The sequence below is a fragment of the Tenrec ecaudatus genome, chromosome 16, assembly GCF_050624435.1.
Source record: "Tenrec ecaudatus isolate mTenEca1 chromosome 16, mTenEca1.hap1, whole genome shotgun sequence".
Lineage (NCBI taxonomy): Eukaryota > Metazoa > Chordata > Mammalia > Afrosoricida > Tenrecidae > Tenrec > Tenrec ecaudatus.
The window spans coordinates 98,007,664-98,026,072 of NC_134545.1; the positions used below are offsets into that span (position 1 = coordinate 98,007,664).

Genomic DNA, 18,409 nt, shown 5'->3' on the forward strand with positions numbered 1-18,409 from the left:
CTCTTGCTGTCTGTTGAGTTGGCTTGTTGTTAAATTCCGATGGGCTCTACGCTTAGCGATGTATTATTATTCTTTATTTCCTTAACAACCTCCAGGGCTGGGTCTTTGCTTTTGTTGTCCATGAGAGTTCGCTGCCTTAAACTGTCTGAATGGAACCCCCTGGCCTGCAGGGCCACTTCTGGTCTGGTCACTAACAAGTTGTCTCTGAACTACATTTCTTTTCATAGACTTCCATGGATGCTAACGTGCTGGTTAATAAGATGTCGAGAAATAATTTGGAGGCATCGCCTGGCAAAATGGCAGAGCCTTTTAATTTCGAGAAAAATGAAAGCAAGCTCCCACTGCCGGATTCCTTAAGAAGCCCCGGGGGACACCCTCACCACCCCAGTTTCAGGCTGAAAAGCCCGGAGAGTGGGAATAAAAAGAAGAGCTTTCTGCTTGGTGAGCAAGCCAGGCAGTACTTGGCTAGTCAGGAGGACCTTTCCGGATCTTCAAGCCCGAAAGGCATCAACGGAGAAGTGGGGGGAGCCAAAGGAGACTGGAAGACTGGTGAGTGGCACCTGAGGCCTTCCTGCTTCTTGATTCTGAGGGCTCTGGGGCTTGGCCAACACACCTGCGGGCTGGCAGCAGGCCAGTCACATGACCCACCCACCGGTCAGTGTGTGCACGCAGACATTTACGTAAAAGGAAAACGCCTTGTATCGGGTAGCTCCTTTTGTCTTGATCAATCACCGACGGATTCCTGGCAGAGATTCCTTATTTCCTTGAAGTGACAGGCTTGGGAAAACTGCAGGAGGGGAGACTTCTCTGCAGATGAGCTGCTCTCCCACAGTCAGATCGTTTGAGTAGGGAAGTCGAATGCATGTAAACAACGGGCTTTTCAGGAGTATTGCAAAGATTGCCCCTGGTTTCAATGCCATGCAAATGTTCTGCATATTAAACCGTTGCGATTGAGCCCTTTCCAGGAATGGGCTAGAACAGAACTGCCCCCTCGGGTTTCCAAGGCTGGAATCTTGATAGAAGCAAACTCAGCCTCTTGCTCCCCAAGGAGGGCCCAGGACCTCAAGCCTCTGCCCTACCCCTAGCTAGCACCCGAGCGCTTTGCCACTGTGCCACCATCACACCTTTCTGAGTATAGTGGTAGATAGATCTAGAACATGACGGTTACGTTTGATTTTTTTTCCCTTTTAAAAGAAGAAAAAAATCATTCTTTCATCCTAAATTCTAGAAACCTGCTTTATTTATGAACCCTCAGACCTGTTGGCATCAAGTCCCGTCAGCGTTTCTGAAATAAAGTGTTTTCCTCACAATATTGTTTGCTTACCCCCCTTTGGTGTGTGAACTTTATACCGGTGATGCCAAAGCAAGGGTGGGTGACGGCTAGCGCCCAACTCGGCCTCCGGCCACAGCCACTGACCGCGCACTTGCCGTCTCACGCTCAACAAAAGCCAAAAGACCCTTGAAGCAGTAAACAGGTTGGTTTTTAACTCTAGTAAATCTCAACCCTCATGCGCATCTATTTTTAATATTTCGAGACAATTGGAAATTGGCGCGTGACCTTTCTGGAGCACAAGCCAGTGCCTGAGCTGTGAGCCGGAGAAGGGCCGGCGTGATGGGACCCCAGGCTCCCCTCCCTGGCAGGCAGGTTCGGGAAGAACCCAGTGAGCCTGTCACTCCCCAGGACAGCATCCACAGCGTTTGCCACAAGGGATCCACTTTGAACTTTCACGTGAAAATGAGATTTCAGAAACACTCTCAGCCACGCTCAGAGAGCGTGGCAGCCTGGCTGCCCCAAGACCCAGCATTCCCTGATGAGACGGGGAGTGGGGTTGGGGGTGGGGGTGCCATCTGAACAAGAAGGATCCCGTCGGGCCGTGTCAGCTGAAGTGTGTTCACACGCGACAGAGAAGGGTGTTTCCCCAAGGAATCGTGACATTGCACACACATCTCTGGGGAAGACATTCCGTCCGAAGCACAAGAGAAACCAAGCCAGCGGATGTGGTGTCACACTGAGCAGCTTGTCCCATTGGTCTTGGGTTCCACGGCACGATGCACCCTGAGGAATGACTAGGTGCTGGTGTTACCCAAGGGAGACTTGGCCACCCTTAACTTCAGAAGGCCATTGGGTACTTTCCGCTTTGCAGCTCTGTCTTTTTGTGAGGCCTGGTGGCCCCGAGAGGCCTGTGCCTGCAGAGTAGACGGAGGTGGGAGGCCACCTTGCCTCCTCTGTGGCCCAGCTGTGCAGGAGGCCAGGGATGCCCTCTCGTTGGCGTGCGTGCGTGTGTGTGTGGGGGGGGGGGGGCTGTGCACCCCAAAGTCCAAGACTAGTTCAGTTTTTCGTTTAAAAGATGCTGTCAACCTGTAATGGTTGCATAGTTTTTTTTAATGAATCATTCTGAATTCTTAAGTTTTAATTTCTCCTGTGGCAAATAAGTAAAGTCCTTCCAGCATAAATTCCCTGGGGTCCTCAGTGATCTCTAAGTGTCAGGTTCCGGACTCCGAACAGATGGCTGGGAAGAGTCCACAGGGTGGGACGCACATGTGAGCACCGGCCCAGGCTCCCCGTGTTGACTTAGGTGGTGGCATAGATAGACGGAGGCCCTAGAATGTGCGCGCCTAGTACGGTCCTGTACATTTCTAACTATAAAGAACTATTCGCCTCTTTCTAAAAGTTGTTTTTTTTCCTCAGGAAATTCCGTGTCGCCCTTGAATGCTGGCAGCACTTCGCCGCCCCAGAACAGCAGTGCCGTGAGTTGCCGTGTGTGTGTGTGTGTGTGTGTGTGTGCGTGTGCGTGTGTTTAGCGTGTCTGTGCTTGGTTCACACATCTCGGGCTTGTTCTTGTGTTTCTTTAATAAAGGATTGCTCCAACGGTAGGTTATCAGTCAAGGTCAGGGATCCTCGTTCTTGATGTAGTGCCTTTTCTTTTTGGATTAAGTTTTCCTCTTTCTAAGGATGACTGTAGCTTTACCTGTGGTTCTCAGGAATCGCACAGAGACCCCTTAGTGCCCTCCCCCCAGCTTCCCCCCTACTGGTCACATTGAGAACTGCCCCACAGGAGCAGGTCCAGGGCCAGGAAGATCCCTAGAGGTTCTCTGGTGTCTATTTTTTACGGCCCTAACCACAGCCTCCTGCCCTGCTTCCTCCCCAACCCCTCGTGCCTCCTGCAGTCCGTTGTAGTCGTCCTTTCCGCTCAGAAAGGGCCTCTTTTGAGAGTGTCCACTCCCTGCAGTGCAACCTAGTGACTCTTCTAGTATGTCGTAGTTAGCAGCACTCAGGTCCTTTTTGTGATGCACCACACCATTTGAATTGCAGATGAGTGCTTTCCAGTTTTGACTACTCCCAAATCAAATGGTTATAGATACTGTATTAGTCTGGGTGCACTAGAGAAACAAATTCATAGACACTCGTGTATAAGAGTTCTATATAAAGAGTAATTGTACACTAAGAAAACATCCCCAGTCCAGTCCGGATCAAGTCCGTAAGTCTGATATTAGCCCGTATGTCTGATACCAATCTAAAGTACTCTTCAGACTCACGAAACACATGCAATGATGCCGAATGCAGGAAGATCGCAGGCCAGTGGGTGGGAAGTCTTGCGGATCCAGTGGTGTTGCAAGCATCTCAGCACTGGCAGGTGTCTCCATGGGGCTCCTTCAGCTCCAGGGCTCGAGCCTAACTCCATGTATCTTGTCCACAGGAATGTCTCACGGGGCGACCGAGTGTCCTACCTCCGGCGAGCTTTTTAACAACTTAGTGCCTCCAATGAGGTCATCAAGCAGCAACCTGATTGACAGTCTAAACCAGGGGTCCTCAAACTTTTTAAACGGGGCCAGTTCACTGTCCCTCAGACCGTTGGAGGCCCAGACTATAGTTTTAAAAACAAAAACAAAACTATGAACATATTCCTGTGCATACTGCAAATATCTTACTTTGAAGTAAAAAAAGGAGGGGCAAAACACCTGGCAGGCTGGATAAATGTCCTCAACGGGCCGCATGTGGCCCACAGGCCCTAGTTTGAGGACCCCTGGTCTAAACTGTACCCCTTCACTCTTTAAGTCTCAAATTGACACCAGATTATGGAACTACGACAGACACTCAGGTTTTGGGTTTTTACGGCTCTAGGATTCAAGTCCAGAGCACTATTGAGGAGTCACGTGACAGCCCAGAGTAGTTTCCTGAGGAACCACTGATTCCCCGCCATCGTTGGCACCATCTTGCGTCCCATCAGTGGCCATGAATGAGCCAGTGTCTTTGCATGCTTGTCGGCAGTGAGCGCTCGTGTTTCCGTTACCCAGTTCTCGTAGGCATTCAGTGTACTTCATGGAGTGTCTCGTGTGCATTTCCCTGGTGGCACGGGGGTTACGCTCTGGGCTGTGTGTTCCCCAAGGTCAGCGGTTGGAAACCCGCAGCCAATCTTTGACAACCTTGGAAAAAAAAAAAAGAAAGCTCAGTCAGCTGGCTGCCATGTTGTTTGGGCCCCAGGATGCCCCTCAGGAGCTTGCTTTCCTCGCTCCCCTTTAGTTTGCTTCATGCCAGAGCCCAGGGGGTGTGGTTGTCCTTGGTGGGAGAAGGGGAAAGGGGGGCCACGTTTCCTTCCCCTTCTGGCAGCAGCAGAGGCAGTGGTGTGAAGGGCTGCTCCTGCTCTTCTCTCGTCTTCACAGAGACCGAGCAATACTGCGCCTCCCGCGAAGTCCAAAAGAGCCAACAAGTTGACTGAAAATTCCTTGTCCTTAAACAACCCGGCGCTCTTCAACTCCTTAGGACCTCCTCTTCGGTCCACCACCTGCCATCGCTGCGGCCTATTTGGTAAGCAGGTTTGCTCAGAAAGTCTGTTGGAGGATTTCCCTCTAGATTAATATTTTACTATTATGGGAAACGTGAAACAAAGAGCGTAGACAGGTTTGGCATATGGACTTCATGCTCCCAGCTCCAGTGGCTGCCAGACCACGGCCATTGCTTTCGCCCATGCCTCGCAGCTTGCCCTCCTAGCTTCCCTTCCTAACACTGTTTTCTCAAGTCGGCTTTTCTCCATGTACAACTTCACAGGCGCCCAAATGCACACCCTGCCCCCCTCCCCCCGCCGAGATGGGAACATTTCCATCTTCTCAGGGACTTCCCGCACACTCCTTCACAGGCCTGCACCTGCCGGAGGTCACCCCCATGCTGCTTGTGTTGCCCTTGCACCTTTTCTGCCTGTCACAGAATTTCATATAAGTGGAATCGTAGCACTAGGGTACTGGTCAGTAAAGCTTTGTGTTTCAGAACAATATTTTTGAGATTCAACCACATTACTGCATGCATCGTTAACTTTTTTTTAAACCACTGAATATGACTACATTGTATGGGAGCTCTGCTGGCAGAGTTGGGTTGCGATCCGCAGGGTCAGCAATTCAAAGTCACCTGTGACTCCGAGGGAGAAAGACCAGGCTTTCCAGTCTTGTAGAGTCGCAGTCTCAGAACCATGTCCTGTTAGGAGGCTGTGGGTTAGCATTGGCTCGATGGCAGTGGGTGATGGCATGGTCCAATGATGCACAGTCCGTCTACTATCCTGTTGGTGATCATTTGGGTTGTATCCAGCTTTGGGCGGTGATGGATCGAACTCATCTATGTACACGTTGTCGTTGTCATCATCATCATCATCATCATCGTGTGGACTTGGGGTCATTTGGCATAAAATCGCTGAGTCAAAGGATGGTTCATTACGTATATGCTTAAGGAAACTGCCGGGCCATTCTCCAAAATAACAGCCCTGTTTTGTATCCCCATTGGCAGTTTGAGAGTTCTGGTTCCACATTCTTGTCTACATCTGCTGTTTTTAATTATAGCCCTTGTGTGTAGTGGTATTTCATTTTGGTTTTTAATTTATAGGCTCCTCCAAGCAATTATTTATGCAGTTACTTGGTCATTGGGTTTTTAACACCTTTGTTTATTTCTCAGTGGAAGCAGTTGAGACTATCTTGATTTTGTTGTTTGAGGATTTTGATTAGCTTTTATTCCCACCCACCCTTTTCCTATCTTGATACTGATTTTTTTTCCAGAATTTGTATTTCAAAAACTTCTTGGGCTTTTATCTATGTATGGTTCTCTTTAGTAAGTCTTTCATTGACAGAAATATTTTTACACAAATCTGCTTGCTCAAATGTAATAGTTTTGCTGTCTTTGATCCTTTAATGTTTCTCACGGTGATAAAATATATGTAACAGTTTATATTCTAATCATATTTAAGTGCACAATTCAGGGCTGTTAATTACATTCATAATATGCAATCAGCACCACAGTATTTTCTGAACTTTTTTTAAGTCACTATGAATATTGTGCACAGTAATTTTCTATTCCCTCTTCCTACCAGAACCTGGTAATGACTAATCTATTCTTAGCGCTACTCAGTTACTATGCTAGTTATTTCGTATATGAAGAGGTACCCCCCAAAAAACTGGAAAAAAACTCTGGGCAGAGTTTTCATAGTACGTGCTCCCCCCTCCCCCCAACCAGGTGACCATCTAGCACAGCGGTTCTCAACCTGTGGCTTGCAACGCCCTTGGGGGGGGTGTCGAAGGACCCTTTCACGGGGTTTACCCAGTTCATGACAGTAGCAAATGACAGTGATGAAGTAGCAACAAAAATAATCTTAAGACTGCGGGGGGTGGGGGGGCACCTCAATACAAGGAATTGTTTCAAAGGCTTCCTTATTAGGAAGGTTGAGAAGCACTGATCTAGCAACTCGCTCTGAGTCGGTGCACCCAATGGTGTTGCCTGGGAAGGTTCTCTCTGGTCACATTGGATTTTTCCCTAAAAGCAGTTTCGCTCAAACCTCGGTGTTCTTGATGGCCGATGTAAGAGAACAGCATACGGCTGTGAAATTGCGTTCCTGCTCTGGAAAAATGCTGCAGAAACTGCCGCTGTTGCTGAAGAGTTTACAAGGACAGCAGTATGGGAAAAACAAGTGTAGGAATGTTTTTCTTGTTTCAAAAAAGGTGAAATTTCCAATGACAAACCTCATTCTGGACATCTATCAACTTCATGAACAGACGAAAATGCTGACTTTCCCCCAAGGTTACTGCTGGTGAGGCGACAAGCTATTCTTAAGACCCCAAAGGAAACATCAATGAAGCCAGTGGAGCAGGCCACCTGCTCCCCCCCCCCCCACGCTCATCAAGTGAAGTCAAAAATCAAGATGATGCTCATGTGATTTGTTTTTTTGATGTGAGGGATGGTGCATTTATTTGGAGTTTGTTCCACCAGATCAGACTACTAATCAAGTGTTCTATTTAGGGGTTCTGAAAAGATGACATAGCAAAAAGGCCTTATTGGTGGCAGATGGGGGACTGGTTTTGCCACCACGACAATGCACCTGCTCACGCAGCCATCTCAGTGCGCCAGTTTTTGACAAAAAACCAGCCTGCCTCTCTTGCCTCACACACCCGACTCACCTGACCTCGCTCCATGGGACCTTTTTGTTTCTGAGAATGCAAAGGGACAGGAAGGGACAGCAGTTTTGCAGCGTAGAAGAGGTGAAGGACATCATGAGGGAGGTGCTGTCAGCCGTCCCAGCAGATGAGTCTGAAAAATGTTTCCAAGAATGGAATCCCAGATTGGACATATGTATTAAGTGTAGTGGAGAGTACTTTGAAGGTGATAAGATTGTCTTGTAAGAAATTTATATAGCTTTGGGGGCGGGGATACTGGGTTTGGGGGAGGGGGTTATCCCATTGTAAGTGGAGTCTTGCAACACTTGTCCTGTGGGACGTGGCTTCTTCCACTCAAGGCTCTTCCATGTTCTAATGCATGAAGGGGCTTCAAAAGTTCCGTTTTCCACGGACTTTTCAAAGCCCCACACAGGATCAAGATGCCACTTCTCTTTCGGACAAACTAATGCTCCATTGTGGGTACATGGACCACATTGTGTACCCAGGGGCAGCTGTGTGTGCTGGCTGTGTGAACCCCGCTCCAGTGAGCAATGCGTGTGCAAGCACAGGTGTGAGTCTGCCTCCAGGGCTCTTGGATCTGTACACAGGCGTGGGGTTGCGGAGTTTCCAGGATTGTGGACTCTCTGAGAAACCACTGAACTCTCCCCACCATGCCTGTGCCATCTTTCTTTCGAACCGGGAATGCACGGCAGTTCCGGTTGCTCCCCGGTCCCACCGTCAATCAGTTTCCCCATCTTCTTTGATAATCCATTCTGGTCGGTGCGAAGTTGTATCTCACTGTTTTTGATTGATATTTCCATCGCGTTACGGACCGACTGGCCACTAGTATATCTTCTCTGAAGAATTGTCAAGTCTTTTGTCCATCTTGGAATGGGGTTGTAGATCTTTTGTTGGACTGTCGGAGTTCTTTATAAATTCTGGGTGTTAATCCTTATGAGGACACGATTTGCACCTATTTTCTCCCATTTATTGACTGCCTTCACTCTCTTGATGATGCTCTTTTATGCACACAGAGGTTTTAATTGGAACAAGGTCCTTTTGTTTTTGCTGCTTGCGTGTTGGGTGTCTTTCCTTAGAACCCAAAGGAGCCTTGGTGGCATAGTGGGCATCATGTATTGGACTACTAACCACCAGGTCAGCAGTTCAAAATCACCAGCACCTCCACAGGAGAAGGAAATCCACAGGGCAGGTCACTCTGTCCTATGGAGTCAGTGTGTGTCAGGACGGACTCGGAGGCAGTCAGTAGTAGAGGACATCTTAGCGTCTATGGCCAAATCGAAAGCCATGAAGATTTTTTTGCGCTTAATTTCCATGTTGGGTCATGGATGCCTTTTGAGCTGATTTTTTGTAGATAGTGTGAGGGGCAGGGGTACATGGGTCACCGTTCCCTTTGTCACTTGCGTTTCAGCCCAAAGTCCATTAACATGAGGTGCCCCTCCCTGTCCATCTCTCTCCCTCTTCTGTGCTTACCGATCTTCCTTTCCACTTATAGTTCAAGAGAGCGTTGAAAAGTTTACCCTTAATCCTGTTCTGTTCTCCTCTGAGGTGTTGTGAAAGCGCCTTATCACAAACCGCACAGTTCTCCTCCCTTGGCCATGTGGGTGTGGTTGACAGAATGGTGGTGACGGGCTGGTCATGGAAGCACTTGACCACACCTGCCTGGCGTGGTGCGCTGATGATGCTCTGGGTTGTGTCCTGCAGGGTCACTGAGGTGCTCACAGTGCAAGCAAACGTACTATTGCTCCATCGCGTGTCAGAGGAGAGACTGGTCAGCGCATAGCATCGTGTGCAAACCTGTGCAGCAAAAGTGAGTGTCCCCTGTTGGTCGGTGACTGAGGTATTTGTTTCCATTTGGGAATCTAGGAAGAGGATCAGAGCCATTAAAACTAGATCCTAAAACTAGGTGGGAATTGTAGTCTTTAAATTACTGTTTACTGAGACAGAGGAGCCCTGCTGTTAACAGTGGGTTACCCATTGGGCTGCGGACTGCATCCATCAAGATTTAAACCCTCTGAGGTCATCTATAGAGTCCCTATGAGTCAACATCAACTCACTGACAGTGGGTTGATTGAAACATGGGCCACGTGTATGACTTGGAAGTGAGCAGCCCAGCACTCTGGGGAGTTGTTGTGAATCGTAATCATGGTTTATGGCCCCTCGGTCCAAGTGACTCTTGCTGTGGCGAATGTTGTTATCAGGGTTTTTTGTTTGTTTATTCCCCCAGTGTCCACAAACCTGAAGACAATAATGTGCCTTTTGAAACAAAGAACATGGAAATGAAAAATGAGGTACGGTTGGCTTCCTTAATGTCCTAAGAACAAAACGGCCCAGCTCTTAGAGTAGTTAAGTGAAATAGCATTTCTCACACTCCTTTTACCTTTCACTAATACCCATCTGAATGCAAGCGTTCCCTGTGGAATGGCCCTTGTACATCCTGTTGCTGGTATTTATTGGCTCCTGGTGGCTTAGTGGCTACGCTTTGGGCTGCTAACCCAATCGTAAGGTCAGCAGTTCAGAACCACCAGCTGCTCCGAGGAAGCAAGACTAAGCTTTCTGTTCTCCTTAAGAGCCACAGCCTTGGAAACCCACAGGGGCCCGTCTGCCCTGTCCTGTAGGGTCACGATGAGTAGGAATCAACTCAAAGGTAGTGATTTTGCTCTTTTGAGTTCTTAGGGTCTTTGAGAATTGTTTATTTCTGGCCTTTATCCCAAACAGGCCTTGAGACGGCTGTGTCCCAGTGGAAACGCCGTCATGGTGGTTCAGTGTCCCCACTTGTTGCAGTCCCTGCAGGCACCAGAAGTCTAGTTCTGTACACGGAAGGAACTCCCAGTGGTGTCCCTTCAGCTGTCTGTCCACAGAGGGCTGTTTCCACGCACTGCGCTTCTCCCGCCAGATGGTTATGTGGGTGGCATCTGTCTGACTGTAATAATCTGCCCGGTTCCTACGTAGCGATGCTTTTTTAGGCCTTCTGTACCTGTGCCTTCTAAGCTTTGTGCTTAAAAGAGTTGAGCAAGTGCACGTGTACGGGCTGTTGATTCATCTTGTGCAAGCACAGCGGGCGCATCAGCACCCTTGCCTGGTGGTTGGGAGGAGCCTCGGCACTGCACACTGCCTGCCTGTTGACAGTGGGTACCCTGTGCACGCTCTCCTAAGTCCAGTCCGTCACACAGTGGCTGTAGTGACATTGATGGCACATGTCGACACACAGTTCCCTGAGGAGGTGCTCCTTTGCCTAAAACAGGATGACTATCCATTGGGACTTCCTAAAGAGATCGCTCCTTGTGCTGAGAAAGTCATGTTTTCGGATTTGAGAAGTCTACAGCTCAGGAAGTCGATGGAAATCAAGGTATTTGTCTCACTGCCGTGGAAGTCCAAAGAACTGTAGACGTTTTATCCCCTTCCCTGTCTTTAACACGAGTTTGTAAGGTAGCTGTTGGATACGTCTGGGTGAGTGTCTTAACCCTGTTTTTTTCATACCTTGTTTGTATTCTATTTACTGTATTTTTCCTAGTGAATTGCTCCATGTTTTCTGTCTTTGAAAGGGCACAATCACGGAATTCAAAAACCCAAGTGACTTCTATGTGCAGATGTATTCTTCCGAAATCTTAGAATACATGAACAAACTTTCTGTGAGCTTGAAGGAAACGTACGCCAATCTGCCGGAGGAGGATTACATTGCTGCCAAGGGGGAAGTCTGTGTCGCCAAGTACACCGTTGACCAGGTACCCATCCCCTAAGGAGCTACATTGTTTCACGAAGTGCTTGAACTTGGGCCAGACAGCTTACTGACACCAGTGCGTGCAGAAAGCCTCATCCTCCTCCTCCCGATTGACTGATGGGCTCAAACGATGGCCTTGCTGCCATGACGGGTGTCTGAGAAGGTGTCCTCATCAGACAGAGTCCAGGGGTTTCCTGGCACGCTCTTCTGTAAACAGAGTTAGGCTTTTAAGCTGAGTGCCTTAGCACAGACCCCCATACCCTTTCTTCCCCACGTGGGTTGGCGGTTTAACCTGAGATAGTGAGGAATGAGGCTCTCTGCTCCTTTCCCATAAGCATTTGGAGCCTAGAAAACCCTGCATTGGGTCGGTGTGGGTTGGAATGGACTGGCTGGCAGGGAGTGTAAGATTGTGGGCATGCTGTTGGGAAGCAGAGTCTATTACAGTGATCTTGTCTCCCCTGTAGACCTGGAACAGAGTAATAATCCAAGATGTTGACGTGCTGCAGAAGAAGGCCCGAGTCCTCTACATTGATTATGGGAATGAGGAAGTCATCCCAGTGAACAGAATCCACCCACTCCGCCGACACATGGACTTGTTTCCTCCTTGCGTGAGTCCCTCTTGGCTTCCCCCCGGGACTTGACGTGCACCCCCGGAGCGGTTTTTAAGTGTTGTGATAGGCAGCCCGTTTGGCTTGTTCTGTCCTGCTCCCGTTGCCCAAGAAGTAGCTGGTGCTATCGTTTCTCTACCATGGCTACTCTGACTCCCTGTTTATTAATCCTGTTCAGTTCAGTGCTGTCTCACTTGGGAAGCTATTAGCAATTTTATGTGCATCTTATTCAACTACTTGGGCAAACAAGAAAACAAGTGAAGTGGCCTGAGTCGATGGGGGATTGAAGGTCAACTCTTCCATGAATTTCTCAAGTCTCCAACAGCCCCCTCCCCCAAGTCAGCGCTGTGGCCAGCGTGCGGGGGGGGGGGGGGGGGGAATTGCACCAACTGTGATTCGACTGAATAGTTAGTGCTCAAAGCACTTATAAACTGTCAGTGCGAGGTCGGTTGTGTTGAAAACGCTCCACCGTGGTCATTAGCGCTTAGAGCCGTTTCCAGCTGATGGTTTCCGGAATCCGTAACCTGTGCACACCTTGCAGGCTGTAAAGTGCTTTGTGGCCAGTATTGTCCCAGCAGAGGGCACCTGGAGCACCGACTGCATCAGGACCATCCGAGGGCTGTTGATGGAGCAGTACTGCTCTGTCAAGATTGTGGACATCCTGCAAGAGGACACGCTGGCCTTTGCCGTTGACTTGAAGCTGCCAAGCTCCGGTAAGCACGGGGGCCGTCTCTGCATTGAGTGACTGTTGTCTCACCTCTCTCTGCCCCGGTGGCAGCATGGTGGTTACGCCGTTGTAAGGCCAATAGTTCGAGATCACCCACCAGCCTCTCACCTGGTGAAAGATGGGGCTTTCTCATCCTGTAAAGAGCTCACGGTCTCTCCGACACCCCAGGGGCACTCCGCTCTGCCCCATGGGGGTCGCAGTGAGTCGGACATGACTCAATGGCAGTGAGTGTAGTCTGCCGTTTGACTCCCTCTCAACGGCTCTTCAGAGGAGAAACGGAACCACGAAGTGAGGCCAAGTTGGGCCTCTCTGGAGTCGGTAGATGGGGACTACAGGTGTGGCTGGTAACATGCCTTTTCTCTCAGTGGGCTCTTTGTCAGAGATGGAGTGGCTGAGACAGACTACACCCCTGGGCTTAGTTGGGCAGAACTAGGATGTCCTACCCATAGCGCCTTTAGGGGTGGGAGCTCCTGGGTGGGGGTGGGGCATCAGTTTAAGCGCTTGACGAGGAAGCAGAAGGGTAGTCCTCTGACCGTCTCCAGGGGCTGTGTTGGAAGAAGGGCAGATGGCCTCTTGCTGTGTGGTCACGGCCTCGAATCCCCTGTGAAGCACATGTCCCTCTGCAGCACGGGGCTCATCCAGGACTTGGAATCACTGTGCACTCCCGCAGCCATCAGCCTGATTCTCGGCCCGCAGGAGAGAGTAGAACTGCCCCCGGGGGTTCCGGGGGCTTCCCCCATCTCTGCAGGAGTACACTGCCTCGTCCTTCTCCTTCAGAGCTCCAGAAGATCTTTGACCATTTAACCCCCTCTCCCGAGAGGAGTTGAAACATTTCTCTATCCGTATTAGTCACTGTAGTCGATTTTACGTTTTTATCGCCCGCGCTTTGTCTCTGAATAGCCTTACGAAACGGCCCCTGCTCAGTCTTCGGCCTGCAGCCCGGCAAGTCTGGGTTGTCCGAGTTGGAGCTCTCGGGAATCGCATTTGCCCGTTTGGGCTCCATAGCCATTGGAGAAGCGGCTTTTCTCCATTTCCCAGTCATCGCCCTCCACTCTCGGACGCCTGGTGTCCGGGTGAAATCCAGTGTCTGTGTGTTTCAGGATCGCACGTCGGCTTTGGCATCTTCTTTCCCAGCGCTTGGATGGCGTGGGCAGTGCTCCGGCCTTGCTGTTTGTGCCTGAGCAACGGCAGCCTTGCGCTTGCATGGTGGTCGCTGCAGCGCTCGGGTCTTCGGGGCTTTGAAGAGGCCTCCTTTCAGGAGCCTCTAGAAAGTGAACTGAACTGGGATGAGGCTCGCTAGTGTGTTAAGAGTGACCACAGCCAGGCGAGGTGCCTGTGCCGCGGTGGCTCTCTTGCTCTTCTGGACACCCTCTGGGTCAGCTGCATAGAGATGCATCTCCTCATTCATTTTCTAGGAAAACCCTTAGACCGTGTACTTGTCGAAATGGGATACGGCCTGCAGCCCAAGCCGCAGGGTGCTGATCACAGTGAGTACTCGGGTGGCGGATGTCCCCCGCGGGGAGCCTTCGGTTCCTCAGTGACGGTGGGCGGGTGGGGAGTGGAGGGGAACTTGGGGAAGCAGGACTCTCACTCTCAGGTTTAATGACAATGTAGACTATTTTGTAAATTCTCTATCGTCGCCCCCCTCCCCTACCTCCTCTTTCTTAGTAATAACATGATCTCTAATGTAAAACCTCCTCTGGTTGTTTTCCAAGTAAACGAGCCCTCAACACGGAGGCAGTCAGATTAGAAGTACAATTTCATGATGCCTTAACTGGAGGGCTACTCGGCTAACATTCCCTCAGTAGTACTTGTTTTCCTTCCTGGGATATCGCAGCGTGCCCCGAAGCGGCCATCAACAGGGACGTGGAATTCGCGTCTAGTAGGCTCATGCTGTTTCCAGATTCCTTGCGGAGTTGTTGTGCCTGTGGTCTTGCTGTTACCACGGCCACAAGAGAGCTGGTGGTAGTGCTGTCTGCAGTGGAGCTTGTCCTTGCTTCGTGCGGTGTTGTTTGCAGCCTGCTCTCTCCTTTTCCGGCGGCTTTCCGGGTAGACGTCTTCATCTTGCTCTTGGCGAGCCGTGAGTGGTGGCATGCTGGAGAGTGCCTGCTCTCACAGAAGTCGCTTCCCCCCCTGCCTCCCGTCCCTTCGCTCATCCGATGGGTTTCTGGTCAGCAAACAGGGCTGGCTTTTCCAGGTGAGGCGATGTGCACGAGAACTGTGCAGTCGCCCCAGCGTGTCTCTTTAACGAGAACAAAGGCTGGTGCCCTAAGTCGCCCTTCTACGAAGGAAGAGTCAAAGGTGCCCCCACACAGCCAAAGGTAGCTGGGTTCACACCCTACACTAAGGGGGGGCCTCTTAAAAGTGCCCCCACGCAGACAAAGGATGTGGCTTAGTTCATGCCCTCTGCTAAGCTCAGGCCTCAACCCCACCTTGAAGCTGCCCATTAGTGTGACAGCAAACTCCCTCCAAAATCAATCACAGGTGTGTCGAGTCCAGAATTATATTCCGTAAGGAATGCCTGCTATAAGGGTCAATGTTAATTGACTCTACCTTGGTTTTCATCGAATGACTTTCCACATGAAGCCACAGAAACTGACAGGAGGGGCTGTGGATTACTCCAAGGCTCAGTGCGGGGAGCCTGATCACCCCCCCCCACCCACACACACTGCAGTTTAGCACTTTCCTACATCCTCAACTCAGAAGCAATGGTTCGTTTTTCTTGATAATTACGCACACACATTTTCATTTCCTAGAGTGCCTTCAGAAGACATTTTTAATTTTAGTTTCTGTAGTACTTTACCGTCTGTGGCTAGTGGTCTGGCTCCATTGCTGGCAGAGTGACATTCTGAACAGACCCTCTGGACCTTGCTGGAGGTGGCTCCTGGGTTGTACCCCCCCCCCTCCCGGTGTGTGGTCTTGAGCCTTTCTGTCGAGATCTAGGTCACCTTCTCCTTTTAAGTCTGTGTGAAAGCAACTTTGGCCTTTGTCTCAGCTGAGCAGCATCTTTACCCCCATATGTGGTAGGCCGGGTTGATCAGAAATCCAGTGACATTCACATATGCGTAAGAAAGAGCTTTCTATTGCGAGGTAATTGTTTATCAGGAAAACATCCCAGTCCAGCCCAAATCAAGTCCATCAGTCTATTACCTCTGTAAGTCCAAAAGTGGTATATAGATTCCTCTTCTGACTCATGCAGCCACATGCACTGATGCAGAATACAGGAAGAGCACAGGCCAGTGGTCACAATGTCTTGTGGATCCAATGGTGGTGGCTGCAGCACAGGGCTGACCCAGGTCTCAGCTTGACTCATCAATAGGAGGGTGATGGAGGTGGGAGGTTCCCCGGACCCTCCTTATGAGAAGACCCACGCCCACAGGAGGAACCATCAGGCTGTGACCTGATTGACAGCCTGGCACCCAGCCCTACACTTCCATCTCTTTAAGTTGACATCACAGTATGTAGCTGACGCACCTTACTTCCTGAGAGTAACATTGGGGGCTCCCAAACTCATTAGGCCTCCCGCCCCCTTTTCATGGGGAGAAAAATTACCCAGCACTTCCCTGGTTGTACTACAGCCCATCTAGGATGTATAGGGATCTGCTTTCCCAGCCCCGATCACTCCAGCGCCCCCACCCCCATCCCAACCACCCACTGCTTTGGGAAGCACCGCTAAACGATTCTGTTACCCAACTTTAAATTAGAGCTGAGTTTGTGTTCAGTGCAGTGTGTCTCTTTGGGACCAGTCTGCGGCTTGGTGGTGAAGAAATCTGTCTTTGCTATAAGCATCTGTATTTCGGGAGGAAGCACCTCCAACCAGCCTTCTTCCAAGAATCTTGGCTGGTCTTTTCCCCCAAACAGTTCAAGCATGTGTGTCCTTTTGGGGTGGGGCTGGGGGGTGAGGAGCCTGGGGGCGGTGTGTGAGGTGGAGGGGTGGTCTCGATGTAACTTTCGTGAAAACAAGATGACTACTCTTAAATTGTTCTGTTTCCTGAGAAGATTGCGAAGATGCGGGGAACAGGACAGCTGATGACCAGATGGTGGTCGACCGGCACGACTTAATCCCCAAAGTGTTGACTCTGAACGTTGGGGAAGAGTTTTGTGGTGTGGTGGCCCACATTCAAACTCCAGAGGACTTCTTCTGCCAACAGCTGCAAAGTGGCCGTGAGTAGACGTTCTGAGTTTGCTCTCTCGAGGCAACAGACTCGGGAGTCTCGGGTGCAGACAGGCAGTGTGTGCGGTCTGCTTTAAGCTGTGATCTGTGTCTGCAGATAAGCTTGCTGAGCTTCAGGCCTCCCTCAGCGAGTACTGCGGCCGACTGTCTCCACGCGGTGCTTTTTACCCAACCATCGGTGACATCTGCTGTGCTCAGTTCTCAGGTAAGGAGGGACAGGTGATGGCTGGGTCTTGCGTTCACTCCGAAGCCCAACTCCCTGCAGTCGGGTCAGTTTGACTCAGCGGGACTGAGCAGAACCCATGGGGACAGTTGCCAGAGTTGTAAAGCAGACGCCACTGGGTGGAAGCCGCCAGCCTTTGGGTTGGTAGCGGATTCCCCTTGCTTGTTCCGTACCCAGCCAGAAAAACAGATCTTGAGAATCGACTGTGCGTTTATCGTTTGCCAGTCCTGTTCCTAGTTTATGGCTTAGAACTGAGTAACCACCAACGGAGCAGAACCTCAAGTGGCTGCACTTGGAGCTTTAGCATTGAAGTGCATCCACGGTGTTTTAAAATTTGTCCAATTAAATGGGGCGGGGAGGGGGAGGCGGTGTCAAAGGAGTACTGTGATGCGTGTAAGGCCGGAGGGGCCTGCAGATGTCAAGGGAGTCTGAAAGGTAGTTAACATTTAATACACCCTTCGTACAGATAATTATCCTAATCACGCAAATGTGGAGCTGTGGAACCTTCTAGGCTCCCGCATGATGCATTTCCTGGAAACGCTGTTCTGTCCTGGTGGAGCCTCTGAGTTTGCTCAGGTCTTGACTTGTGAGAACGACCCTCTGTTAGGCTTTGCTAAAGGATGCCCACGGTCTCGCAGAAGGAGAGGTCACAAGTTCAGTAACTTGATGGCTTGGCAGGTGGCCTCTCATTGATCCCTCCTGCCAGGCACTGTGCATCAGCCCTGCCGGATGCTTTAGGGAACGGCTCCTTTACTGATCAGGACTTTGGAGAGTCACATGACCCAGGCAAGCTCTCTGTCCTAATGAGCCAGCTGTCTCAAAGGGAGCCAAGAAGTGTCAGTGATGCACGACAGCCCTCGGCACAAGTAGTGAAGTCATAAAGGTGTGAATACGGGTTATGTTTTGGGAGCGGCGGTGGGCCTCTGGGGCGAGCACATAGCAGCATCGGGTAGATGCACGCCATTCCGCAACGCTTGGTGTTGAACGAAAATAGCAGGTTCAGGTGTCCTCCGCTGGCCTGCAAGCAGTGTGTGCTCCTCCCTCGGTGGGCAAAGCGCCTGAGGTTGGGTGTTCTCTTTGCAGAGGACGGTCAGTGGTACCGGGCCTCCGTTTTGGCGTATGCTTCTGAAGACTCGGTGCTGGTTGGCTACGTGGACTACGGGAACTTTGAGGTCCTTAGTTTGACAAGACTGTGCCCCATCACTCCCAAGTTGCTGGAACTACCAATGCAAGCTATCAAGTGTGTGCTGGCAGGTATGCGGGTTTTATGACCCCTTTATTCTTGATGTCGCCACCCTGAGCAAAGTGAATCCTTACAATACGCCTGGGCAGGGCAGCATGTCTGCTTTCTCTGTAATACGATGGGGAATGCCCAGGAGTCATGCCACGTTAGAGTTCCTGTTTTCTGTATGTTTAGAGAATCCGTGGTCAATCTGACATGAAAAGACACGGAAGTATAGGAAATAACCCTGCTTAGAAAGCCAAGAATGCACGTTAATGTTGTGCTTAGGACTTACAAGGTACCAAGGGT

General features: G+C 50.4%; 1 protein-coding gene across 1 annotated transcript in view; it reads left to right on the forward strand.

Annotated features, from left to right (window-relative positions):
- The first annotated feature begins 260 nt into the window (after positions 1-260).
- TDRD1 (tudor domain containing 1) overlaps positions 261-18,409 on the forward strand; it is a 32,587-nt gene continuing 14,438 nt past the window's right edge. Inside the window, exons 1-13 of the mRNA XM_075533467.1 lie at positions 261-549; positions 2,690-2,748; positions 4,663-4,807; positions 9,130-9,235; positions 9,653-9,716; positions 10,670-10,774; positions 10,971-11,150; positions 11,611-11,754; positions 12,296-12,467; positions 13,897-13,968; positions 16,478-16,645; positions 16,753-16,860; positions 17,962-18,132. Coding sequence (XP_075389582.1) covers positions 261-549; positions 2,690-2,748; positions 4,663-4,807; positions 9,130-9,235; positions 9,653-9,716; positions 10,670-10,774; positions 10,971-11,150; positions 11,611-11,754; positions 12,296-12,467; positions 13,897-13,968; positions 16,478-16,645; positions 16,753-16,860; positions 17,962-18,132 — 1,783 coding nt within the window. The remainder of the gene's footprint in view (positions 550-2,689; positions 2,749-4,662; positions 4,808-9,129; positions 9,236-9,652; positions 9,717-10,669; positions 10,775-10,970; positions 11,151-11,610; positions 11,755-12,295; positions 12,468-13,896; positions 13,969-16,477; positions 16,646-16,752; positions 16,861-17,961; positions 18,133-18,409) is intronic.